Source organism: Rhinolophus sinicus, linkage group LG16 (genome assembly GCF_036562045.2).
Source record: "Rhinolophus sinicus isolate RSC01 linkage group LG16, ASM3656204v1, whole genome shotgun sequence".
Lineage (NCBI taxonomy): Eukaryota > Metazoa > Chordata > Mammalia > Chiroptera > Rhinolophidae > Rhinolophus > Rhinolophus sinicus.
This window is the reverse complement of record NC_133765.1, coordinates 390,448-417,600: the sequence shown is the minus strand read 5'-3', so window position 1 is coordinate 417,600 and position 27,153 is coordinate 390,448. Positions and strand designations below refer to the sequence as shown.

Genomic DNA, 27,153 nt, shown 5'->3' with positions numbered 1-27,153 from the left:
AGAAACCAGTGTTTATTATTCTTTCCCCTTGTCCCCCCTCTTATTATCTTTATATTGTTTAAATGGTCTATGTTTAACATTCTCTCTACAGGACTTGGAACTCATTGGGGCAAAACCAGCTAAGTGTAAAACGGTAGTTGTAAAGTGCTTGTGGGTTCTAGTAAGGCAGACAGTGAAATAACTCCCAGTCCTTGCTGCTTCACCCGACATGGAAATCTTAACAAGAGATTCAACTGCTACAATAACCTGCTGATGTGTCTAATGCCACCCTCAAGAGCAGGACTCTGTACCACCATGAGTGAGCCTTGAACATCCCCAAGCCTCAGTTTCCTCAGTTTTCAAATGGACTCAGTGCCCTTAGAAATTATTTGGAGGTAAAAGAATCAAAGAAAAGCAAAAGATTCCATAAACAATAATGATGCCATCTTTCAATTCCTTTATCAGAGAAAACCCAACATCGTTACTGTGACTGCTGTGATCATGGAATATCCCAAACATCTCAACGGGGGGAGGTGGGGGTGCTAGGGGCCATAGAACAAAGCAGAAAGAGACAGCTTTGGAGGCAGGTTCACATTTCAGTATCTGTTACTGAATGTGACCTTGGATATTATTTAAAGTGCCTGAGCCTCTGTTTCTTCATCTATAAAATGGGATCCTTAATACTTCCATGAAGATTGCCAGAATTATGTGAAATGCCTAACACAGTGCCAGGAAGAGAGTCAGGCCTTTCTAAGGAGGTGTTATGGTGATTCTTATTGTTTCATACTATATCCTCAGCGTGGCACTCAAAAAAGTGCTTGTTGAGTGAACTGATGAATGGATAACTGAATCAATGTATTTACCAGTATAGCCAAAACTTGCATTAGAACCCAATCGGGATCTTCAGCCTGTTTCTATTCTCTAAGTAAGACAGATATTTTTTCCTTCTCGTCTTTCTCCTTTCTCTTTAATTTCCTCCCAGAAGTCTACCTCTTTAGGCATAGGTAAGACCAGAAGAAAGCACTCTAAAAACAGTGATATCAAGCATGTTCTTGGGGAGCCAGGATTCACCTGCCCATCACATTCACTGAGTTTGAGCAATAACACTTGCATGTACTGGGCCATGTGTCAGCGGTTGCCCTCCCATGCAGCTCAGAGTCTGATGAGAAGATACCTTCGTAATTACAGCCCAGCCCAGTAAGTGCTAGAACCAGAGGAAAGGAGGAACAACAGGAAAGAGATGATTTCTCCCTGGGAGGGACAGAGTGGTACGAAACGCCTTTGCGGAGGAAGAGCTATTTAAGCCAAAGGAGGAGGAGAAAGAGATGTTTTCCAGGCAGAGAAGACAGAATGGGAGGAAGAGCTCTGCAAGCACAGGAGGTGGATGGGTAAAGCCCTGAGTAAACCGACCTGGTGTATGTGGTAACAGTGAGTAGTTCAGCATGGCTGACAGAAGGGACCAGGAAAGGAAAGCGTAGCATTCATTTGACTGACAAATACTTACTGAGTACCTAATGTGTTTGGGGCAAGGGCAACATTTACTAATGACAGAAGCAGGATGAGAGAAAACTACAAGAGATAATGACCTTCACATACTGCTGAAGGTGATTCTTCATCTCTAGTGGCTAAGGGAGTCCAATGGTAGGCAGCGAGGAGGGCACTGCAAGAGGATTCAAGGAGACCAAAATGGCTTTAGTTCTGACTGCCACCAGCCTGGCCACCTGTTTGTTACATCATCTTGGCCAAGTCACTGCCCCCTTTGTGCTTCCTTCCTCATCTATGAAATAAACAGGCTGGAAAATGGGATCCTTAGAATTCTTTATGGCTCTAAGAAATTATGATGATCTCTTTAAGCAATGGAGAACTATAAAGATGGGGTGGGGTCTTCTCAGAGCATTTATTAACTTGTGGCTCCCAAAGTCATCACTCAGAGAACTCAGAGGGACAGAAGCAAATTCAAAAGTCATTTTCAGAAGATAAATGACTAAAGGAGGCTGACATATATGTGAGAGTTTGGGGAATTTATGCAGGCAGCCTCACAATCATAAATAAAATCCCTTCCTCTTATCCAAAATCTCATTCAGCAGATAAACACTAGCCACTGTAACAGACAATTTGGCTGTATCTCCTGCCCGTTTCTCACTTGAATGAAAAACAGAAGTCCCAAGGCAGGGTTATGGGTACGGCTGCCTTTTTACAAACATCCATATTGTCACCAGCGGACAAGCAGGGCTTGAGGATGGAGTAGGTGGGGCAATTTTTCTCTGAGATTCCTGGTCACTTTATGGAATGTCACTTTAATAGCCATCTATTCTGAGGCCCAGGGTTGGGAGGAACCCCCCCAAAAAAAAAAACAAATGAGGGGGAAAAGAGACCACTGGGAAGGGGGGTGGGGAAGTGGCAGACTCTCAAGGACTTGGGAGACCCTAGCACGATCAACATTTGATTCAGGCCATCTGTGTGCAAGGCTGCCTGCTGCTAAGCACAGCTACTTGTGTTTGCTTGACCTACTTCTCTTCCCATCCAGTCCTACTCCAGATCCTCTCTGGAGTCCCTGTAATTACTACCTTTACAACCATAAGCATTGGGAGATTCTAGACAGCTCCTGGCTCCCAGGATAACCAAGGAGACAGGAAAACAAGTTCTGGTATTGCTGTTTTGGTTTTTCTATTCCTTCCTTTTTGTTGGCTTAACTCTGCTTCCTGGCCTCTGCAGGAGATTAGGCCCAATTTGACCTTACTGGCTGGAAATCAGCTAGAAGTGACCTGGCATGAGCCAACGCTGAGGGCCAACAGAGTTTTGACAGAACTGGACAAGAAATGCTCCAAGTGTGTATTTGAGAGCTGAGCAGGTCCCTTTGAAGCCCTCTGTTCTTGGCCTAGCAGGCAAGAGAGGGATCTGTCAGCTCCACTTTCCACTCCCCTGCAGTAGAACAAGTGTCAGGAGAGCTGAGGCCGTGCGGCTCTGCCAATTCTGGCTCAATCCCTTTCCACCTCTCATTAGCAACAAACGGAAATTGATGGGTTACCACTTTATCTGCTCATTTAGAGGGGGAGAAAACCTTGCAGCAAGTGCTGAATAACTGTAGGCATCTTATAAATTAAGCATCTTAAGGATATGAACCATTTTGCATTGCTGCTCAACAGAATTAAATTAGGTTTTGAATTTTCAGTTGAAATGAATGAGGAAGAGGGAGGGAAGATTTTGTTTTCAGTTCCTTTTTTTAAGCATGGAGAGTGGTGAGCCCAGGGTAGCAGGAGGAAGAGAATTGAGTCACCTGTCTGCAATTCTGATTCCTACCCATTGCTGCTGCAAACGTGTAGAGAAACATGCCACAAGGTAACACAGAGCAGCTCGGAGACCTGCAGCTTGGCCTCTGGCCTAACCAGGGTATCAGATTGTGTCTTGCTTCTGCCCATCCTCGGCCGCCTGACCATTACCACTATGCCAACTTCGGGGACCTTAGGACCAGTCCTGATTGCAACTGGAGGAATTTGGGAGCTTTAAGCCAATTCCCTGGCTTAACGCATCACAACATCTTTATAAATCAGCCTCTACCCCTTCAGGATTGGTTTTAGAATCCAGGAGCCTACCTTGCTCATAGTAACCTTTTCCAATCTCCCCACCCCAGTCTGGGCAGAGGGTCTTCAGGTGGGCATGTGTTTGGATAGACGGCCTGGTGTTTGAGTCCCTCTGGGGCTCTTCCCTAGCCCTGCGCCTGGGGTCCTGCTGTCGGACAGGCCTGCATGTGACCAACCCACCTGCTTGGATGTCTCACTGCCATGCCCCAACTATGTGTTCACATTTACCCCCTTTTCCCATACACACATAGACATCCTCAATCCCTGACACCCCGCATTTGCCCAGGCCATCAGATCCCAACACGGTGTCTCCTGGACTGCAGTGTCTCCTTTTCCCTGAGGCTGAGTCTGTGTCCACCGGACCCAGGTCAACCTGCAGTTACAAGCCTTGCTCAGTCCTGAGAGAAGAGGCACTTGATTTCCCTGGCACTCCTGGACCCCGGGTGAAGCCAAGCCTCCCTCCAGGGATGGGGGTGCTGATGGAGCAGGTGGCAGCATGTCCTGCCCACACCTAGAATGGGCACCCCTACAGCAGCTAGGATAAGGGAGAGAGCAGAGGGAACACACATCATTCAAGTGATCCTGCCCTTCCCCTCCAGACCCAGGCCAGGGTAAGCAGGGACCAAGTCAATGGCCCCACCCAGCAGGGGGCCAGGATCACCCAAAGGGCTCCAGGGCTTTATCCAAAGCACACCTCCAGAGAGCCTTCTTGGATTGCTCAGAGGAGAAGAGAGGTGATTTCTTCTCTGATTTCCAGCCCTGCATTTCGAATCCCCAGGGACATTCCTACCCTCCTTCCTCACCTAACAATTGCCCCTTCATGATCTAGGCTGTTCGTCACAAGCTGTAATGGGGACTTAGCAGCATCTTTATTCTTGTCACAGCGGGAGCTGGGCAGGTTGACCAGATTGGAGCTGTGAGCCTGTCAGCCGCACCCTAATCCCCGACCCCGGGACCAGCCAAACTCGAGGAGACATAGTGCACGGTCGTATGTCCCTTGTGAACACCTTGGGTAATAAGACAGGGCATTGCCCATGGCCAGGATGCCCCCGGGTGCCACTTGCGTAGCACTTACCAATCCTCAGGGAGTGCGGACTGCAGGTGACCATCACAAGCCATGTAGGAAGCAGCACCAGAGGCACAGAAACTCGGGGCATCTTCTATAAATCCTCATGGAGCCCTCTGCTGGTCTGGGCATGACATAGCTCTGTGAGAGAGTGGCGGGAGGATGTGAGTCCCAAGCATTTGCGAGGAAGACACCCATCCAGTTCAGTGACCCCCGCTACCCACCCCCAATCCTCTCTACAGAACTGCTGGCAGTGCCCATGGAGAGCTCCAGGCTGGCTCAAGGCCTCTGGCCTTCCTCCCTGTGCCCAGGCTCATAGGAGGCTTAGGTTCCAACTCCTGTTTTCCTCATCACAATCGGGGTAGGTGATGTACTGTGGTTGAACGATTCATGGTGCTCCACTTTTTTAAAATCTCGAATTGGAGATGAAGCCCTTCATTTGCTCTTAAGGAACAGAAGCATGGATGAACAGAAGGGGACAGGGTCAGATGGTTATGCCAAGGCCCCCAAACACACTGCATGCACTGCTCACTGAGGAGTGGTGTGAGAAAGGGCTGGGTTCGAGTCCAGCTCCATGTTCCAGCTGGGTGGCCTTCATGAGGGCTTCTCTTGGTTACTCAGCCCAGTATCCTCACAGGTAAAACGGGCACAACACCACCTGTCTGGTGGAGTTGAATTGAGGACTGAGACAATACAGAAAAAGCTGCCAAGCTCAGGGCCTGGCATAAAGGAGGAACTATTCAGATGTCAGTTCCTCTTCAGCCCAGATGGGCAGAAGGAGGTAATCAGCTAGTTTCCACATCTGCTCCCGCTGACTGTTGAAAACTAAACCCTTCCCATCCTTCCTCCATCAATTCCTCTCCTCCTTCCCAGGATAGGTGGGCCTCTGGATGTCAAAGCCAGAACCTTGGCAGGGGCTGCCTCCCCCCAGGGCAGCGTGGGTGTTATCCCCTCACTGAGGCCTTTCCAACACCCTGAGACCAGAGTCTGGAAGCTGTCAACTTTGCCCCATCTCTGGGGTGAGGGTGGGGACAGTGAGTACCTGGATATGCTAATGCTGGGTCACCTGGGTTAGGAAAGCAGTATTAAAATGATTCCTCCTCTCATCCCCTAGACAGACAATCCAATAGAAACATGGGTAAGAGACCAGAACTGAGACTTCAATAAGAACTATATCCAAAGGCCTAGAAACATTTGAAGAGGTACTCAGCTTCATTGGGCATCAGGAAAAGGCAATATTAAACCACAATAAGATACCACTACACACTCACAAGAGTGACTTAAAAAAAAAAAAGATAATATCAAGTGTTGACAAGTATATGGAGCAATGGGGACTCCCATATAGTGTCAATGGGCGTGCAAATGGGTAGAACTGCTTTGGAAAACTGGTCCACTAGAGCTTCACACACTCCCTAATGACCCAGCAACTCCACACCTAGGCATACATGCAATAGAAATGTATGTATATGCTCACCAAAGATGCACTACAATGTTCACAGCAGCACTCTTTGGATTGCCCCAAACTGGAAACTAACTACCCAGATGTGTAGCAGCAGATGGAGACACATAGTGCATGTTCACCCAGTGGAATGTTGTGTGGAAATGAAAGTGAATAATCAACTTCATGCGACTGTAGGGATGGATCTCATACATACGTACTGAGTGAAAGAAACCACAAGAGTATGTAAAGTATGATTCTATCTATACAAAGTACAAAAACAGACAAAAAACTATTCTGTGTTTTCTGTGCTATTAGAAGTCTAGTTGATGGCTACCCTTGAGGGTGGATAGTGACTAGAAGGGGACATATAAGGTCTTCTGGAGGTGCTGGTGATGTCCTTTTTCTTATTTTGGGTGCTGGTTACATAAGCATATTCAGTTAATGAAAATTCATTCAGCTGTATACTTATGAGAATGTTCCTTTTTCTGTATGTGTTTTATACCTCAGTAAGTTTTGTTTAATGACATTCCCCACCTCCTCACACACACTCAATGTTCCCGCCATATCCAGCATCTTGCCACTTCCTGTGCATGCCATGTTCCCTCTGCATAAAGGACACCCCTCTTTCCACCCCTGCCATTTGCCAGAATCAGGTGCCTCTCTATGCACCATCACAGCAGCCTATAGTGGCTCTGATACCAGCACTTTGGTCCCTCTGTGTTTATGTGTCTACACCTGGGATGAGTGTGGGCTTCTTAAGGGCCGGGACTGTTTCCCATTTAATGTTGTATTACCAGAGTCTACTTATACACAATAGGGGCACCATGCATATTTGTTCAATGAATGGAAGGCCTCATGCAGTTGGCTCCTTTAGGGAGACAGAGGACAATAAAGGGTCAAGGATTGGGTCAAAGACAACTCTGCTCTTGGCAAATCAGGCCTAGAATCTATGTCCTTTAATTCATGGGTGTCGGTGCAAGGATAGATGACAGTAAATAAATACAGTCTCAAAGGAAGCTTGACATTCTTATTCATTATGGAAAAGCCAATTGTTCACTGACTGTGTCTCCACTAAAATGCAAGCTCAATGGCTGGGGGTGGGGGTGGGGGAGAAAAGGGGGGAGGAGCAGGGGCAGAAATCTTACTTGTCTGTTTCTTCAGAGCCCAGAACAGTGTGCCTGGCATACATTACAGTCTCAATAAATATTTGTACAGTGGATAAATGAATAAATTGTCAAAGAGGAAAGAACTGTAAAAATCTGGTTAGGTTATATAAAACTAATATCAAATATAATACTTTATGTCCAATGCCTTCCATTTATGCGCTTGATCAGCATGCTGCATAATAATTATTATGCACACTGCTAAACAGGTGTCATATTAGCCTGTGTAGATTTTATTTGATGACAGAATTACACTCAGTTCCTGCAGATCTGACATTTGCCACTCATGGCCCCGAAGCCTTGCTGATTCTGAAGACCAAATGTAAGGACAACGATAACTTAGGTCCGGGGCTGCTCTTGGGCCTCAGCAGCCCCCAGGCACAATGATGAGAACTAATCTCCTCCCAAACCTTCCAGGAATAAAAAGAGTCATCATGTTACATGTCTTCATGCCTCAAGGGTTTGCAAAATTCTGCATATGAGAGTAGAAAGATGAAGCTCTCAGATCCTTTATCAAAAAGCACAAAGAAGTTTGAGGTCTTATTTTCACTTCAATATTTAGATGAGTCTGTCTTAGAACCTAACAGTGAAGCCTTTATTAACTGAAAGTATTTTAATAATTTAGGGATAAAAAAGAAATTATCCTGGAGATATAGCACCAATGACCTCTTCCCACTAACATTACCCCTCTCTGAGAATTTCTCCTCCATGCATGGCTTACTACGATCTGCATGGTGTGGCTTCTAAATAGGCATCTCATGCCCAGAACACTTGCACTTGGCTGTCCCCTGCAATCTCCATCTTGATGTCCCACTGTACTTCAGACATACCCCATCCTAAAAAGAAGGTATCCTCCTCTCCACCATTCCCACCAGCAGCTTCTTAGCACCACAGTCCACAAGTTAGCAAAGCCAGCAAGTTGAAAGTTACCCTAGATTTCTCCTTCCCCATACCCCACATCTTATCAGTCACCAAGTCCTGGTAGCTCCGCCCCCTAAACACCATAACCTTCTCTTCCATTGCCCCAGACCCTCTCCAGTCCAGACAAGTGTCAGCAACAACCCAAACCTCTGTAACAGCAGCCTTCTTGGTCTCCTTCTCTCTAGTCCTTCCCTCTCCAGTCAGTTCACTTCGCAGCAGCCAGGAAACTAAAATGGAAACTTGATAATGACACACTCTGGCCCCAAAGTCTTGGAGGAGCTCTCCATTGCATCAGGGATCAAGGGCAAACTCCTCACTCCCTTCCATGACCTGGCTTCTGCTCTCCTGTCCCTGCCACCCACCCCTTACACTTGACACTCCAGCAGAGCTTGACTTTCCTCGGGATGCCACCTCTGCAATATGTGTGGAATGTAATCTCATCTCCTGATGGCCTGGAAACAGCTTTTTCCAGGCTTACTGCAGTACCTCCCTTTTGAGGCTCTTTGTGATCCTTTCCCAATATGCTGTCACCATTCCTCATAAGGGCACACATCCTACTTATGACGATACTGTCTATCTCCCCACAGAATTGACAACTAGGATGGCAGGCTCTGACAAGCACCTAGCACATTATCAGGCACATGGCAGGTGCTCAATTGATATCGGCTGAATAAATAAATGAACAGATGGTGTCAAAAGGCATTTCCTGACTTTATATCAATATGAAATAAATTTCCAGTCTGGCTTACACATTTTTGTATATTCTCTGTGGTTAAAACGAACAACCTTAGCAGACATAATGCTGTAGATCTGGGCAAAGGATGATCATAGAAATATATATTGAGAAGGGGACGAAAGCCAATATTTACTGCTTTTTTTTTTCTCTGTGCTTGGGGCTTGGGCTTAAAGTCACAGTTAAGATGCGAGTTAGAGTCCTGCACTGCCATTTACTAGCTGTACACCATGGGCAAGTTACTTAACTTCGCTAAACCTTGATTTCTTCTTTCATAATATGTGGATGATAAAAGTACCATCAAAGAATTGTTATGAGGAGTCATAAGATGTTTGTCCTGTGTTGCTTGCAGTAAGCACTTGATAAATGTTAACTATTTCTGACCATTATATTAACCCTGTGAGATACTGTTACATACCACATTTCACAAATGTGAAAGCTAAGGCTCAGAGAGGTTCTGTAATTTGTCCCTTTGCTGCAAGTAACATGGTCATGTTCCTTAGAATCCCAGTAATGCTGGGGCTCAAATTCAAGAGTCTCATCATATGCAATCACAATTCTCATGCTCCTTCTATGACTAGAGTTGCATATGGAAGCCCTGGCCAATTTTAAGTCCAAAGTGAGTATACAAATATGGCTTCCAATTTCCAAGGGTCTCTGACAGTCCCAATCTAAGCAGAGCTGGGCCTCAATTCTACACTTCAGATATTTCAGAAGACAGAAGTCCAAAAATAGGACTTTCCCATGCAACTGAGGACACTGTTTTGACACCATAGGGTAGTCACACCCACCATAATGAGTGCACAGTTAGGGCCCGATATGGATAGAAGCCAGGTCGGATCTGGCTGTGGACCTTATTAAGGTATTACTTTCAAACAGCTCCTCCCCTTGGAGCCTGTTCCCTCATTAGTAACATGGGAATATGAATGCCTACCTCACAGGGTGATGTGCACCAGGAAAGCAGGAAACATGTTGGAATTTTCCACCTGTGTCCCCAGTATCTAGCACAGGCTGGCACATAGTAGGCACTCAAAAAATATCTGTTGAAATAATGAAAGAATCAGATCAGATAATGCACATGAAAAAGGTTCTGTCCACATGAAGTATTTACTCATGACTTACATGCAGAATCCTTACCCATAAGGAATTTACCTAGCAAATCCCCTCACCTAGGAGTACTACTCCTTTGAACTCCCAGCCCATACTGTATGTGTGGTGGGCAGCATCTGACCGCACACTGTCCCATGAAAGCTTGAAACATGCACTGTGGAACACTGTGGAATACTGGACTGCTTTACCATTTACCTACCTAGGATGTTTCCTCACTCAAACCTCAAAAATCAGACATCCCCACTTCTTACAGAAGGGTTCTTACAGAACCTAATATCTATTTTTCAGGAAGATTGGGTCATCTTCCTCAAGCTAGAAGATCCTCTAATGTCTCTAAGTGTCTCTGACCCCTGTCCATGCTTGTACTTTGAATACAAGCTCCACGAGGGCAGGGCCTCTCCCTCTTCATCACTGCTATACCTCCAGTATTTGCTATAGAACCCAGGGCAGTGCAGCTACTAATAAACAGTGTTGAATGCATGAATGAATGAATGGTTATTCAACTGAGTCCTTATTTATGCCGTCTCTCTATAACCACACAGTAAGCTCCTGGGGGGCAGGGGAACACCTATCTCGGGCATATATCTTCCCAGCACACTTGTTATGGTGCCTATAATAACTACACAGAGACTCAATATTTGCTGATTCTGACCAGCACTGGTTGACAAGCCCAGATAGACACCACCTGCCAACAGCTCATGGTGTTAAGGTGATGAGCACGTTGTCTGGACTCCCCAGTCCAGTCGTGTTGTAAATGGCTTCTCCTCTCCTGACTTGTCAACAGTCCCTCCACTGGTCTCTCTCTCATCCTCATAGGGCTCTTATATCATTAATCATGATTTTTCAGAGTGGGTCAGAGAGGAGGCTGACAGCCACCAAATGGCGTTTAGTGGTGGGGAGGACAGAGGAAATCAGAGGGGTAGCCAAATTCATTATAGGTTTTCTCTCAGTTGTGGGCAACAAGACCTTGATTACTGCTCATGATGCTCCAGGCTCCTCAAGACAAATGGATGTGGGGATGTGTTCTATGCTGTTCTGACTCCCAGCTGGGAGAAACTCCTAGCTGAAGCCAGCAGCTTGGATGGAACATGCAGGATGGCAAGATGGCCAGGGCAGGGGACTTGGGGCCGCCCCAGTCTCTGTGGCCTCCATGAAGGACAATCAACCTTTGTGACCAGATCCAGTTGGGCAGCATGTGTAAATGTCCTGTCTCCCTGGAAACAAGCCGTGCAATGCCGGGATGTAGCCCTGTCCTGAGAGGCAGGGACCTGGATATTCACTCACTCTGGGAGTCACCTCTGAGCTTCAGTTCCATTTTGTAAAATGAAGGCATTACACTAGATGATCTCTAAGGTTCTTTTCAGCTCTGATTTTCTGAAGTTCTAGGAAGTGTACTGTATGATGAAAGATTGTCACGTGGGGTCTCTGGTTCCACTCCCTGCATAAGAACGCAGGATATGGTGAGGCCCAAAAGGAACACCAATGGAGCAATAGATAGGGGAGTCACACCACTATATTCTCGCTGGCGGGTGGGTTGGAGACACAGGAAGCAGTAGCCATACGATCCGCAATCCGTCGTCTGCTTCTCTGCCAACCAACAAACCCCCACTTGCTAGCTGCAACCCACACTTGCTAATTCAGCCACAGCGGTTATATCAGTGGCCAATGGCTAACTGGTTACAGCTGATGGCCCACTAGTTACAGCTGACGGCCATCTGCTACGTGAGCCAGCACCTTTCCAGGTGAGGCTGAGAGCCTGGAAACTGCTCTCTGGGACTCTGTCCCCACAAAGATATTTACTGAATATTTACTTACTATGCACAAAGTACTATTTCATACTCATTGCTCCTCAGATGAACCCTGTGAGGCAGAGACTTTCATTCTTCCTGCCTGCACATGTGCAACCCAAAGGTGGAAAGGCTGAGTGAGACTTGCCAAGGTCACTCAGCTGGTCAATGAAAAACCGGGGCATGGGCTCCAGTACCCATTCCACCCACTACTCCCTACATGGCACTCTCTCTATATATTCCAGAATCTGGCACATAGTTGGCACTTGAGGGAATGTTGGAATGGGAATGGGATTATAATGATTGTCACAATGTTGCGAAAAAAATAGACCTAGGGCCCAGCTGCACATTTTACCAAATCAGAAGGCAAACAACAGAAGAATTGAGTCTGGGGGTGTCCTTTGGCAAAATGATCAGTCCAGGTGTCAACCTTTGGGATTTTTCCACCAGAAGATACTCCCAGGAGTTTGTGATAAGTTACACTATCACAGTTCAGTGGGGGCACTTTGCATAGGCCTGGGAGATGGACCAGGTGTGACTCATCTGGATGAACTGAAGAGCAGTTGGGGGTGGAGGGAGGCTGGGGGGGGGGGGAGCAGGGACCCAGCCTGACCTGACTTTAGGGGAGGATATTCAGGGAGCACAAGCACTCAGGACATGTGACTAGTGATAGCTGTTCCCAATCTTGGACACTAATGAGCAGGATATAAGGAATGCCTCGTCTTTCCCCCACCCTCTAAATCACCTCTCACGTAGATTTCAGATTGAAGGCTCAATCCACCTCTAAACAATGGCCCCTCACCAGAGGCCAGAGCAAACGTCCCTTGTTTCCAATCCCAGCTGCCACTATATGTCCTTAACCTGGTTACTTAACCTCTGAGAGTTTCATTTCCACATCTGTAAACCACGGGTGAAAATACATGCCTGGAAAAGCTGTTGCAAGAGATTCTAGGTGTAATGAACTCAGTAAAAGTGAGCACCTTGCTTTCCTCTCTCCAGCCCCATTCAAGGCTCCCTCAGAGCTTGTACACAGGCACCCCAGACTGTATCTGCGGGGCAGAGTCCCAGAGAGCAGGTTCCAGGCCCTCGGCCTCACGGGGAAAGGTGCTGGCTTGGGTAGTAGATGGCTATCAGCTGTAATCAGATGGCCATCCACTGTGGCTGGGTGGCCATCAGCTGTTACCGGTTAGCCATTAGCCACTAATATAACTGCTGTGGCTACGCTAGTGTTGTGCAAGGTGTCAGGTGGGGTCTCTGCTCCCGCTCCCCACATAAGAATGCAGGATATGGCTAGGCCAAAAAGGAACACCCATGGAGCCATAGATAGGAGAGTCATACCACTATATTCTCATTTGAGGCACTAGAGTCTCACTGTAGGCTGGATCCACACGACCTGCAACCTGCTGTCCGCTTCTCTGCCTGCCAACCAACTGACTGACCAACCAAAGCAGTCGTGGCAGTTATATCAGTGGCTAATTGGCTAACTGGTTACAGCTGACGGCCAACTAGCCACAGCTGACGGCCATCTACTACCCGAGCCAGCACCTTTCCACATGAGGCTGAGAGCCTGGAAACTGCTCTCTGGGACTCTGACCCCACACTCCACCCCTACAGGGTCTCACCTCACAATTTACATGACAAGCATCTTCCACGATGGTCCTTGTGTCATATTAGCCTATAGGCACCTACGGACAGAAAGAAACAGTAGTCATAGGAACCAACAATGGCAAATCCCTTTCATCTGGGAGGATACATGCTAGCTTTTTGTCCTGGTAAAGGAGGGTCACTGCCACTGGCGCCTTTCCCGGTTTGTGGTACCAGACCTTTATGGCAGTGCTTGCATAGTTTCAACATGTAACAGAACAGGGGACCCAATAATAGGTCATAGTGAGAGAACATAGGTTCCCTGCAAAATCATCCCGGTATCGGGACCTCCGTATACTACAGTCACTTGTGGTGGCCACTCAGCCACCACCCCTGTCGTTACTTGCAAATCATGAGTAAAACCAGCCCCCCATGGGGCTATCAGGCCCAACCTCCGACAGTGGGGTATTTTGACCTGCCAGGGCCAAGTCCATTGCTCCCATTCCCCTGCATTCAAGCATGTGGGTGCTGGCAGCAAAATGTTTCCATTTCTGCCATAGCCTGGCTTTAACAGAGTCTCACTTGTGGTAACTTGTAATTGAATGGGAGCAGCCGTTGAATGTAACAGAGCTTCTACTGGCCCGGGCCCTCCCTTCCATGGTCTCTCATTAAGGACTCTCAGGACGTCCCATAGACGCGAGGCCCAGTCACGCATCGTGGGAGGGTGTTTTGACACCCTGAGGCCTTGTTTCAAAAGGCCGTTGTAGCATTCAATCATGCCAGCTGCTTGTGGGTTATACGGGGTATGACACAACCATTCTGGCAGCCCAGCGCTGCACTTCTTGCCCCGTAAAATGGGTACCCCTGTCATTTTCAATGACGTGGGGGCGCCCATAGAGGGTGCACAGCCGTGTAAGAGCGACTACTGTATGCTGCTGATCCGCAGCCTGACACGGCCAAGCAAACATCAACCCCGTAGCAGTGTCCACTGCTGTGAATGCGTATATCGCATTGCGGGCCTTAGGCAGAGGTCCAATGCAATCCATTTGCCAGAGAGTGAGGGGCACCCTCCCTTGTGTAATCTGCTGTGTCTCCCAGGGGAGCCTCCTTTTGGGGGCTGTCCTGAGCACAGATGGCACAGTCATAGCAGGCATCTGCTGTCTCCTGCCATTTCAAAGGCAGACCCCAGCATCTGCTCACTTGCCACATGGTTCGGCTTCCAGCGTGCTGCAATTTCCTATGCAGCCAATGGGCCACATCAGGGGCAGGAGCCCATTCTAACCATCGGACCTGTGCTAGGGCATCTGCTTCATCATTACCTGGGGACATTAAGGAGGAATGACCTGTGACATGTATTAGGGTCACCTCCTTTCTCTGCCCTAGGTCCCAGAGGTCTTGCCACATGGCTTGACCCCACAGTAGATGGTGTCCTACCAACCAGTTTTGGTGTTTCCACATAGGGAGCCACAACATTAGGCCCCGGAACACTGCCTAGCTGTCAGTGCAAATAACTAGGGGCCCGGGCTCATGGCTCATTATCATCCACACAGCCCGTAGCTCAGCCCACTGGCTACTCTGGCCCGTCCCAGTAAAAGCAAACTGCTCTTGACACTCAGGTACAATGTCAATGGAGAAAAAAGCATTGGCCAAGTCCACTACATAATGATATATTCCCAGGTGGACAGTCAGATGAGCCATCAAATCATGTATTGAAGGTACTGCCATGTGCAAAGGTGGCGTCACCTTATTTAACTCCCTATAGTCCACAGTGATTCGCCAGGTCCCATCTGGCTTCTTGACAGGCCATACTGGGGAGTTAAAGGGACTGTGCGTTGACCTCACAGTATGTGCCTTCTCCAATTCCAATATTGTATGACCAATTTCCTCCTGCCCTCCTGGCAGGCAGTACTGTCGCACTGTAACCACGCGCCAGGGCTGTGGCAACACTTGAGGAGGGTGGTGAGCATACCCGCGTGTGACCGCTTTCACCACCCAGATCCGGAGACAGAACTCTCCTACCGACGTCTGTAAGCTGAGGCCATGTAGCACGTTCACCCCAGACTATCCTCCAGAACCGGGTAGACATAAACCTTGTAGGTACGAGGGGGAAGCCTTCCTATACCCAGTGGTAAGGAAATAGCTTTTACAGTCATAGTTTTTCCCCCGTCGCCATCAATGCAGATTGCTGGTCCGGGGAACAGTTCTGGGTTCCCATAAATAAGACTACAGTCTGTGCCAGTGTCAACTAGGGCTAAAACCCTCTGCACATTTGAAGGGGACCAATGTATGGACAGTTCCACGTGGGGCCTCTGGTCCCCGCTCGTCCCCTCTGATCGGGTACCTTGGCCCCACCCCTAATCAAGCTGAAAGGAGTCCGCCTCAAGCGGCCGCATGAAGTCCTGAAGGGACACGGGTCGCGCTTTCCCAGACTTCTCCTTTAGGCTTCTCCAGAATTGCTGTTCCAGACGCAACTGTTTCCAAAGTTCCAATAAGAGTCATTGGGTTGTCGGTATATGTTTTCCCGATCGACCCCTGCTGCCACGAGATCACGCCACATCTGTGAGCGTGTTACTCTCTGAGGCCCGCGACCTCGCCGCTTTACTTTTGATTTGGGCTTCCAGGTCTCCATTGCTCGGACATCCTGTCTTAATTTCCTTTGCCTCCAGCTTTCAAAATCTCCTAGGGTAGCCATGGCAATTGTAACTGGATTCGTTGTAACATGGATCCGTTGCCCCACATAGGGCGTAAGAATGGCAACCAAGGATCCAAAAGCACTCACAGGTGCAGTATCCAAAACCAGATCTCTCATGCTGGCTGTAAAAAGCTCGTCATCCGGCCCCCACATATTAGGGTTGAAAATAGCATGTCTCATACCCATTTCACGGATGATTTGAGTAAGTTCCGTATATGACTGCCATTTACTCACAGTGTCTGGCATCTCACCAGCCTGTCCCTATACTGTGCATACAGCAGCAGTGAGCCACTCCACTAGAGTGTGGTTGCCGTGGTTTTGGGCCAACCTATGGCAGCTCTGTAACCTTTGTCGCAAGGATGGATGCACTGTCACGAAGGCCAGCTTTTCCATCTCACCTGGGGAGCAAAGAATGTTGTCTGCTCCCTCATCCCATAAACGCAATAACCAAGCCAAGACTAGCTCTCCAGGGCACTGTCTGTACTGCCTCCCCAGCTCCTGCAACTCAGTGGGAATCTAAGGGGTGTAGGTTGTGAACTCAGTCACAGATGGGTTGCCTGCAGGAACGCCCCCAGGGCCCAAAGGTTGGTCACGTTTTACCCTTTGCTTCAAGATTGGCCGGGCTTGAGGGTTGAGAGCTACATTGTCTCCACTCGCTTCCTCTGCCTCTGCCTCAGAATCTCCACTGTGGGTCCCCTCTTCTAACAGGCTGATCCGAGTTTCCAGCTCCTCCAACGGGGACACATCGTCCGGCACCTGGGCTATTTCATTAGGTGCATTTTCCATGTTGAGACTCAAGGTGGTGAGGAACATCCAGCCCACATGGCTGGCGGTAGCCTTCGCCTCCTCTGGCAACCGCTCATCCAGAGCCTGCAAAGCCCACTCCACGCTGGCCGGAGAGCCATCCATGTCCTCCCATCCCTCCTTGGGGGTCCAATTTCTGAGAACAGTGGCCACCGGGCACCACACACTGTGTGGGGGCCACCTGTCCTCCTGCCCAGAGTCAGACACCATTTCCTACCTGGCCGGAATCTTGCTCGCCACGCCAGTTGTCCGATTGGGTGGAGGCCTCGGTGTAAAATGTCCACAACCCTCAGAGCCTACAGCAGCAGCCTACCAAAAAGCTGGTGATGCCTGCTATGGCCAACAGGGCGGCATGCCATCCAGAGGCTCCAGAGGACCACCAATTCACCGAGGGGTAACGTCTCTCCCGGGCAGACTGCGCTCCCCGTCTCTGGCACTGCTCCTAATTGGCTTCCCAAGACTGAGTTTTCACATGCACAAACTGCTCTACCATCCCTTGCAGAGCTTTGGCCGGCGCCATACCCTGCTCACTGCACCATTTGTCGTGCGGGAGGCCCTGCTCGATGCGCCATTTGTTGTGTGAGGCAGCCTGTGGGTCTCAGCTCCCACTCCCCACATAAGAACGCAGGATATGGCTAGGCCAAAAAGGAACACCCACGGAGCCATAGATAGGAGAGTCATACCACTATAGTCTCACTGGAGGCATTAGTGTCTCACTGGAGGCTGGATCCACACGACCTGCAACCTGCTATCCGCTTCTCTGCCTGCCAACCAACCGACTGACCAACCAACGCAGCCGCAGCATTTATAGCAGTGGCTAATTAGCTAACTGGTTACAGCTGACGGCCAACTAGCCACAGCTGATGGCCATCTACTACCCAAGCCAGCACCTTTCCACGTGAGGCTGAGAGCCTAGAAACTGCTCTCTGGGGCTCTGTCCCCACAGCATTTTTTACCTCTGGCTTTGACCTCGCTGGAGCTGGAGGTTCTCTGGGTACCATCATCTGTAAGTCTTTAGTAACGCATCTCTGGCTTCAAATGGTTAAATTCTGAATTCAACTCCCCTCCCCCATCACATAGCTCCCTCCCTAATTCTCTTTTCCAGGTTGCTTAGCTCAGCTTTTTTCAAATCTCTTTATGGAAGGTTGCAATATACACAAGGGTGAGCAAGAAGCTATCCCTAAGTACATGCATTCCTCAGGGAAGCCCAGGACTAGCTCCTTCAGCCCTGTAAGGGGTGGGAGAGGAGGGCAGGTGTAAACTAGAATAGGAAAGCTAGATATTGTAAAATAAAGGTCCATATCAAAATAAATGGTGTCTCCTTCAAAATACAAAGCAATGGACTTATTCTACTTGTATCATCTAAGTTCAGCACAAGCTCTGGGAATTGCCTAAAAGTACACGAATGGTCCATTTTACCTCTTTCCTGTCATCCAGCCCCATTAGCACTGATGACCATCAGCTTCGAGAAGGCCTGGCACCAGGCTCTGTGAGGAACTGGGAACAGAAACTCCAGCTGGCCACTTGCCCCCTGGAGAGGTGGTTTTAGAACTTCACAAAGGGAGGGGTATGAGGAAAACTTGCTGTCCATTCTGAAGTGTAGTCTACTGTTTGCATTTTAAACTAAGAGGTTGGACTGCTTTTTCAATTAAAAAATCTAGTTAATAATTTGGAAAACAATAAAGAATCCCACTTTCTCAATGACAGGACTCCAAGACTTGGGCAAGTAACTTAACCCACTGAGCCTGGGTCCCCTCCTCTGCATAGTGAGGGTAATAATACCTCAGATTCAAGTGCTCCATGACTGCTGGGCCTTCCCAGGTCCCTTGTAGCCTCTCTGGATCACTGGTCACTGGCCCAGGTGCTCTGGCTGCCAGGAGAGCATGAGCTGAGCTACTCTCAGAGCTGACCCTGGAGTGTGATCTGATATCACATCCCTCTTCCAGTCACAGTCTAACCCCAATACTCACCTCCTGAATCAATTTACAATGTTTACCTTTCATGGTCATTTTGACTTTGGGGAAAGAGCCAGAAGTTGCATTGTGTCAGATCCGGTGAATAAGGTGGATGATGACACACCGTACTAGAAGTGATGTGTGACATGGAGCCTTTCTGTTTTGATCACAAAATACGGTGAATGCTGCTGCTGAATGTCATCCAATGGAAAGGCAGGGATCTTTAGTATGGGAAGCGGCACGTGGAACCTTAGTAACAGTGTGTGACAAGTTTCAACTTGTTCATTACAGTCAGGTATGAGCTACGGTTGAGAGAAGGTGTGTTTTAAAGTGTGCAATAAATCATCCTCCATCATGACAACGCTCCATGTCACACATCACTTCTGATACGGCAATTTCTGTCAAATAAAAACATTATGGTGTGTCCTCAGCTATCTTATTCACTGGATCTGGCACCATGCGACTTCTGACTCTTCCCCAAAATCAAAATGATTCAGGATGGGGTGGCAGCCATGATAGTGCAACTGAAGACACTCACAAAAGAGGACTTCCAGAACCGCTTTCGAAAGTGGCAAGAACGATGGGATAATTGTGTTCAAAGCGATGGAGGGTATTTTGAGGAGGATTAATGGCAATGTGTCTTTTGCTATAATGATTTTTTTTCATTTAAACATTCACTGTATTTTTTTATCATACCTTGTAAGTCAGATGGCATAGAGAACACAGAGGTCACTTAATGGGTGCTTAGTCATGTGTGAAATGACTATGAATGTGGGGGGGAAGCTGACACTAAAGGGAATGAACCCCGTACTGGTTGAACATTAGGGTCCTAGACTTTCCTACAAACTGGCAAAGAAAGTTCCTGAGTAGCCAAGCATTGGGTTGAAGGGTATACTCTGTGGATCTTTTTTCTTTCTTTCTTTCTTTCTTTTTTTTTTTTAATTTTATTTTATTAAATTTATTGGGGTGATAATTGTTAGTAAGGAGAGCAGAGCTTGGGCAGCTCCAGAGCCAGCCTCAGTGGTACACGGGCCATTGAACATGGCCAAGTTCTGACTAAGCCCAGCCTATACACTGGACTGCAATGGGAGTGACTCTAGAAGTCTGGGCTTGGAGAAGGCCTATGTTCAAACCTGGCTTTGCCACTTGTTGCCTACGTGACCATGGTCAAGGCCTAAGATCTCTCTGTTCCTTAATTTCCCATAAAATAGGAGACATGCTACTGGCCCTGTCTACTTCACAAGGTTGTTCAAAGATTAAAGAGGACATTACATGTGAAAAAATGTGTTAATGATCAGAAAGTAAGCTTTTTTTCTTTTCCTAAGTCGGATCTAGGGTTGATTATTTCTTATCTCTTCCACCCCAACCCCCAACATTTCACTCCATGTCTTTTGTTCTAGAATCTGTGTCTGATTCCCCATCTCTCAGATTTACTGAAAGAATGAATGATTTCTCTTTGTTTTCTATAAAACAGGACAATATTTTCCACTTAGTTGGAGCTCAATAAATGTATAATTGATTAATAAAAATGAACCTATAGAGGATGTTTTGATCCTACTCATCATCCCCCCACTCATCTTAATACCAATGCTAGTAAAAAAAAAACACAATAATTAGGGTGGCAAGTTGGAGATCTCCCTCTGCCTTCTATCCTCAATCACAAAACTTCACATAATTCATCCCAGAGAGAGGCAGTGTCAAGTAGTAGTTTGCAGCACAAGCTTTGCATCTGCATTAAAGAGAGGCAGAGTCTGGGCTCTGCTGCTTATTAGCTATGCCTTAGGCAAATGATCTCCAAGCCTCAGTTTCTCCACCCAAAAGAATCGCGAATATGTTAAATATTCCTAAGGTTGCTTTCAAAGATTATCTACAGTCATAGCAGTATGCCTGCAAATCATAACTGCTCAATGGTTGAACTCTGATACTGTTGAGAGCTGTTATTGTGATTATTCCTGTTACTGTCCAGAGCCAAATCACCATGATCTTAGGGGGAAATAGTGCTTGGATACAGATTTCCCATTAGTGTGAAGGATGGTGAGTGCTCTGTGACTTCCAATGGATTAAGCCTCTCCTTGGAGAAAGTAGATGAGGATGAGCTTTGAAATGCCTAGATCACAAAAGCCAACCTAATATCCTACTATCAAGAGGTATCTGGGACTGGAAACACTGAGTGGATCAGTGGCCTTTATGGTCGTGCTGACCCAGCGTGAATGGCGCAAGTGAATTATAAACAAGGCCCACCTTCCGTGCTCAGCAACAGAACCTGCAAGAGGGTAATTGCCTGGAACTTAAGCACAGGGGGACACATTAGGAGTGGAATACATTAAGCACAAGGAAGAGCAACTTCCCAACACTTTCCTCCTCCACACAGACCCAAGGAAAAGCCAGCAGGCAAGGGGACAGGAATGCAGGCACCAGGTGGGGAACCACAGAACCAGAACTGCAGAAGAGGGGCTCTCCTGACAAGCATAGATGACTGTCCAGACGAACACGTCCACAGATCTGAGAAAAAGGAGAACACCTCGGTCAGCTCTATGCAGCCTGGGATTCCAGTGAATGATCACTGATAGATAATGGGCTCCCTGGTGTATGCAATGGTAGCATAAACACCATTTATTTGTTCATTCGTTTGTTCATCTACACACTCAGTATGCATTCATTAGGCATCAGTTGGAAATGAAAGAAAGCTAATAAGAAACAAGACATTCTTTCAAGGAGAGATGGGCACAGACATCAGTCACTAGGCACAGGCTGGGAAGTGCAGTCACATAGCCAAGGTACAAGGCAGTGCTGGCACTAGGCAGAGAGCTCTCAGTGCTGCCCAGGCATAGCCAGGGGAGGCTTTGCAAAGAGACCCTTGCCTGGTCTTGAAGGATGGATACACACACACACACGCATACATACATACACTACATACCATACGCATACACATACATATATACATATACATGCACATATACATACATATACACATACATATAATCCCCAGGCTTTAGGTGCCTAAGAGGGAAACACGAGGCCCAGGGCTCTCATAGCTTCACCAAGTTCTTAACACATTCTGAGGTCAAAAGGAAAAGGACAAACCCAGGCGCACAATAGAAAGCAGCCCTTGTCTTTGACAAAGCAGGAAAAGGTAACCCCTTCATATTCTCACCTTCTACTGGAAAGATTTTCCAATCATCTGAGAACTGATTTTATATCTGATACTTTCCTCCTGACTTGCCTTCCTGTTCCTCCTTCTGAGAGATCAGACCATGGAGGGGGCAGTTTGTAGGAAAGTCTAGGACCCTAATGTTCAGGTAATATGGCGTTTGTTTCCTTCGGTGTCAACTTCCCCCACATTCATAGTTCCCTCACACATGGCTAAGCACCCATTAAGTGGCCTCTCTGCTCTCTTGGCCCTCTGGCATATGAGGTATGATAAAAAAAATACAGTGAATGCTTTAATGAAAAAAATTATTATAGCAAAAGACACATTGCCATTAATTCCCCTCAAAATACCCTCCATCGCTTTGAACACACTTATCCCATTGTTCTTGCTACTCTCTGAAGCAGTTCTGGAAGTCCTCTTTTGTGAGTGTCTTCAGTTGTGCTATCATGGCTGCCTCCCCGTCCTGAATCATTCTGATTTTGGGGAAGAGGCAGAAGTCGCATGGTGCCAGATCCAGTGAACAAGGTGGCTGAGGACACACCATAATGTTTTTATTTGACAGAAATTGCCGTATCAGAAGTGATGTGTGACATGGAGCATTGTCATGATGGAGGATGATTTATGGCACATTTTAAAATACACCTTCTCTCAACCATAGCTCGCACCCGACTAACTGTACTGAACAAGTTGAAACTTGTCACACACTGTTATTAAGATCCCACGTGCCGCTTCCCATATTAAAGATCCCTGCCTTTCCATTGGGTGGCACTCGGCACCAGCATTCACTGTCTTTTGCGATCACAACAGAAAGGCTCCATGTCACACATCGCTTCTGGTACGGCAATTTCTGTCAAATAAAAACATTACAGTGTGTCTCATCAGAGTAGCAGCCAAGTGCATTAGCTCCGGAAGTCTGGGTTCCAATCCCAGATCCCTTATTTACTAGCTTCAATCCAGATATTAACCTCTTAGACTTAGAAGCCTCATCCATAAAATAGTGATAATAACTCTATCTTCCTCATTGGGTTGTTGGCAGTTTAAAATGAGAAGGTGCTTAGCACAGTGCCTGGCACATAGTTAAATTCACCGTAAATATATTCTAAATATAATTCACGATGGTACCATATCCCTGATACCTGAAGTCACACAGCTCTATTGATTTTGATCGACACATTTAATCCAGCAGAGAGCATTTTCATCAGCACTATTTCATTCATCCAGCAAGGATTTACTGAGCACCTAATGTATGGGAGGCGTTAGGTCTTGTACAAAAATCAGCGTCCATGTCCTTGAAACATTTATGTAATTAAAAAACCTATCTGTCTCCTGCAAAACTGTACACACACACAATAGTATCCATATATACACACATGTGTGTTCACTCACACATATACACAGAGCCCCTACCCCTGAAAATTTGTCATCTATATTTGAAGTACAATTATCTGCATTGTTTCACTTAATAGTTATTAAAGTCTAGACAGTAGGCAGCACAGGGATGACTATACTTTGTTTTCTGGAAGAGGAAACAGAGGCTAAGAGAAAATGAACGTCTTGCTCAAAGCCCAGGGGAAGAGTGTGCAAGAGACTAACATTATTGGGCACTCATGTGTACCATGCATGTGCAGTGAGTTAGCCATTTCCATATGGCTATTTCATGAAGACCTACAACTACTCTATGAGCCCGAGTTGTAGCCCTTCTGCAAAGAGGAACAAACAGAAACTCAGAGTGTAAGTAATTTGCCAAGGATCACAAAGCCAGTAACCAATGAGCCAGAATGCAAACAGTTTTGTCTGATTCAGACCCACCAGCTTATCCCACGGGAACGGAGTCCATTTAATAAGTGGCACAGTTCTGATAAGTTGCAGGCCATTCGGTTGTAGGCCCAGCAGCCCATACTCTAACCTCCAACAAATAGTGATGGGAGGCCCACTATGCACTGGGCATTGTGCTCGGACAGGTAACACTGTGTCCTCGTAGCTCCTCGCACACCCCCTGCATGGTCCCACCTTGGGGTCTTTGCATGGGCTCTGCCCCTGGCCTAGAACATTCTTCCCCCAGAAGAGCTGGCACATGCCCTCACCTTCCGCCAGGCCTTGACTCAAATCTTGAAGTCTCAGCGGTTTTTTATCTTCCCTGCTTTACTTCCTTTCTTTCCATAGCATTTACTACCTCCAAGCTTATTATGTAATTTACTTATTTGTTATGTTTCTTTTTTTATATGTGTTTCCCCTTCACACACTTCCTAAATTGTAAGCTCCCTAAGAACAGCGCTTTTGTCTGCTTTGTTCATTATGTGTCCAAGGCACCAAAAACAATACTTGCCATATAGTAGGTGTTCAACAAATGTACTGACTGAATATGAGAAACATGAGAAGAGTAAATGAGTATTAAGTCTGAACACACAGGGCTGACTTAGGCAGTGAGCATTCTGTGGAGGGAGTGTGGCCACCAGGAGTTTCTAATTTCTGCTGGGGGAAGGGCTTTAGGAGAACCTAAACTCCATGCTTTCCTACGGGTTACTGTGATAATTCAGAGACAGAGGCAGGATTAGAAGCTTCCTATTTACAATGTTCTGACACAAACAAGATGAAGTGAAAAGGAGGCTATCTGAGAATGTCAAGGCACTCTTGTCCTGGATACAAGGAAAGGCCAAGGTCACTGCTGACCATGTCCAAGCCCAGCTGAAGCAACGAGGGCAGGGCTTCTCATCAGCACATCCTGAAGGAACAGGAATAGAGAATGAGCAGGGCGAGTCTGGATTCTCACAGCCTGGGAAGCCAAGACAGCCAGTAGAGCAAACCCTTCCGGGTGCAGAAGAGAGATCCCAGAATCTCAGAGCTACAAGGAACCTTGGAGATCACCTAGAAATGGCTCCTCACGGCACAGGTATGAAAAGAAGGCTGAGAGGGAAAGTGACTTAATTGAGGTCTAGAGTTTGTCCCAGAGCAGATTCTAAAACCTGAGTCTCCTGACTGCTGGATCGATGCCCTTTACATGGTGGTACTCACTTGTATTTGCTTGTTTGTTGTTTGTTCTTACTGTCTTCCACAAACCAGCTCTACTTCAAGTACTAGACTCACAAGATACTCTGTGAGACAGATAAACGCACAGGTAACTATTAAACTAAAATACAAAGGACACAGTATAAACATGGGAAAAGTGTTTTCTGGTTTCATAGGAATGCTGGGAAGGTGTACCCCGCAAGCCAGTAAGGGGAAGCAAAGTTTGGCACCCCAAAATATTCCCTTTGGGATATTATTTTAAGCTGGTTATTTTTAAGAAACAAGACTCAGAAAGAAGCTTTGACCTGCCCCCTAACTGCATAAAAGAATTTAGATACAGGATCTGCTGGAAGGGAGCTATTATCATAAATAACTGTAGCTTAATATGAACCAGGTGTGATAGACAGGGAGCAATCTAGCAAGGTTCATTTGATCCAAGTCCTCTCTGTGTCTCATTGTTAAAGAGGGCCTAGAAAACATTTATTTACCAAACATTTGCTTTTCTAGCTCCATGTGGATTGCCTTCCTGACTTTGGAAGTCTCAAACCACATCTCCCCTTCTCCTTAGCTCCAAAATCGCAAATGAACCTCAACTGCCCAATGTATGTCCTTAAGCCCCATATTCTCAAGGAATTCCTATATGTACATGTAGAATAAATTTGATCATTTTCTCCTGTTAATAAGCCTCATGTTAATTTGATTATTAGTCCAGCCACAAGAATTTACCAACGTAGAAGGAAAACTTTTTCCTTCTCCACAGTTTTGGTGAGCCAGCAATAAGACATTACTGGCTAGACACTCTTCGCTTTGGGATTGCTGCAGATACAGGGATCCTGGGGCATCTGACACTAGCTAGTGAAGGTAGAGTTCTTTCTACATCAGCACCCCTCCCATATCTCTGTCTGAAAGAATATTTTTTCTTTCCCTTTTTTTTAAATTAGTCTCAGATGTACAAAACAACAGAGTGATTAGACATTTACACAGCTTACAAAGTGATAACCCCCCAAAAGCCATCTGACACTGTACATAGCCACCAAAATACCACCGATTATATTCCCTATGCTGTACTTTACATCCTGTGACTATATATATATATATATATATATATATATATATATATATATGTATAATTGACGTTCAATATTATTTTAAAATAGTTTCAGGTGTACAGTGTAGTGGTTAGGCTTTTATACAATTTATGAAATGATCCCCCTGAAAAGTCTAGTACCCATCTGACACTATACATACTTTTTACAATATTATTGGCTATTTCCCCATACTGTATGTTACATCCCCGAGACTATTTTATAGACCAATTTGTGGTGGTGCTAATCCCTTCACTTTCCTCACCCATCTCCCAACACCCCTCCCATCTAGCAACCATTAGTTTGTTCTTTGTATCTATGAGTCTGTTTTGTTTGTTCCCTTATGCTGTTCCTTAGATTCCACACATATGTGAGATCATATGGTATTTGCCTTTCTCAGTCTGACTTATTTCACTTAGCATAACACGCTCTAGGTCCATCCATGTTGTTGTAAATGGTAACATTTCATTCTTTTTTATGGCAGAGTAATACTCTATTGTATGCATGTACCACAATTTCTTTATCCAATTATCTATTGATGGGCATTTTGGTTGTTTCCATATCTTGGCTATTGTGAATAGTGCTGCAATAAACATAGCAGTGCATGTATCTTTTCAAATTAGTGTTTTGGATTTCTTCAGATGAATGCCCACGGGTGGAATTGCTAGGTCATAAGGTAGTTCTATTTTAAATTTCTGAGGAACCTTCATATTATTTTCCATAGTAGTTGCACCAATTTGCAATCCCACCAACAGTGCACAAAGGTTCCCTTTTCTACACATCCTCACCAACACTCGTTTGTTGATTTACTGATGATGGCCATTCTTTTTTTTTTTTTTTTAGAAGAGCTTTCATGAAGTTTTATTTTATTTATTTATTTTTTTTAATTAAATTTATTGGGGTGACAATTGTTAGTAAAATTACATAGATTTCAGGTGTACAATTCTATATTACATCATCTATAAATCCCATTGTGTGTTCATCACCCAGAGTCAGTTCTCCTTCCATCACCATATATTCGATCCCCCTTACCCTCATCTATCACCCCCAATTGTTTAGTGGTTGCCAGATGATGGCCATTCTAAAAGGTGTGAG

At 46.4% G+C, this 27,153-nt stretch overlaps 1 protein-coding gene across 16 annotated transcripts in view; it reads right to left on the bottom strand.

The window, feature by feature from the left end:
* GRIK4 (glutamate ionotropic receptor kainate type subunit 4) overlaps window positions 1-27,153 on the bottom strand; it is a 635,802-nt gene that overhangs the window by 431,516 nt on the left and 177,133 nt on the right. For 10 of the 16 annotated variants that reach the window (XM_074321322.1, XM_074321326.1, XM_074321318.1 and 7 more), the window contains 3 exons: window positions 13,404-13,466; window positions 9,819-9,924; window positions 4,636-4,767 (listed from right to left, as the gene is read on the bottom strand). Coding sequence is in view for 11 of the 16 variants with exons in the window: in XM_074321318.1 (XP_074177419.1) it covers window positions 4,636-4,717 (82 nt within the window). In the remaining 5 variants the exon portion in view is untranslated. The remainder of the gene's footprint in view (window positions 1-4,635; window positions 4,768-9,818; window positions 9,925-13,403; window positions 13,467-27,153) is intronic. The other 6 variants (XM_074321323.1, XM_074321327.1, XM_074321313.1 and 3 more) reach the window with 3 other exon arrangements.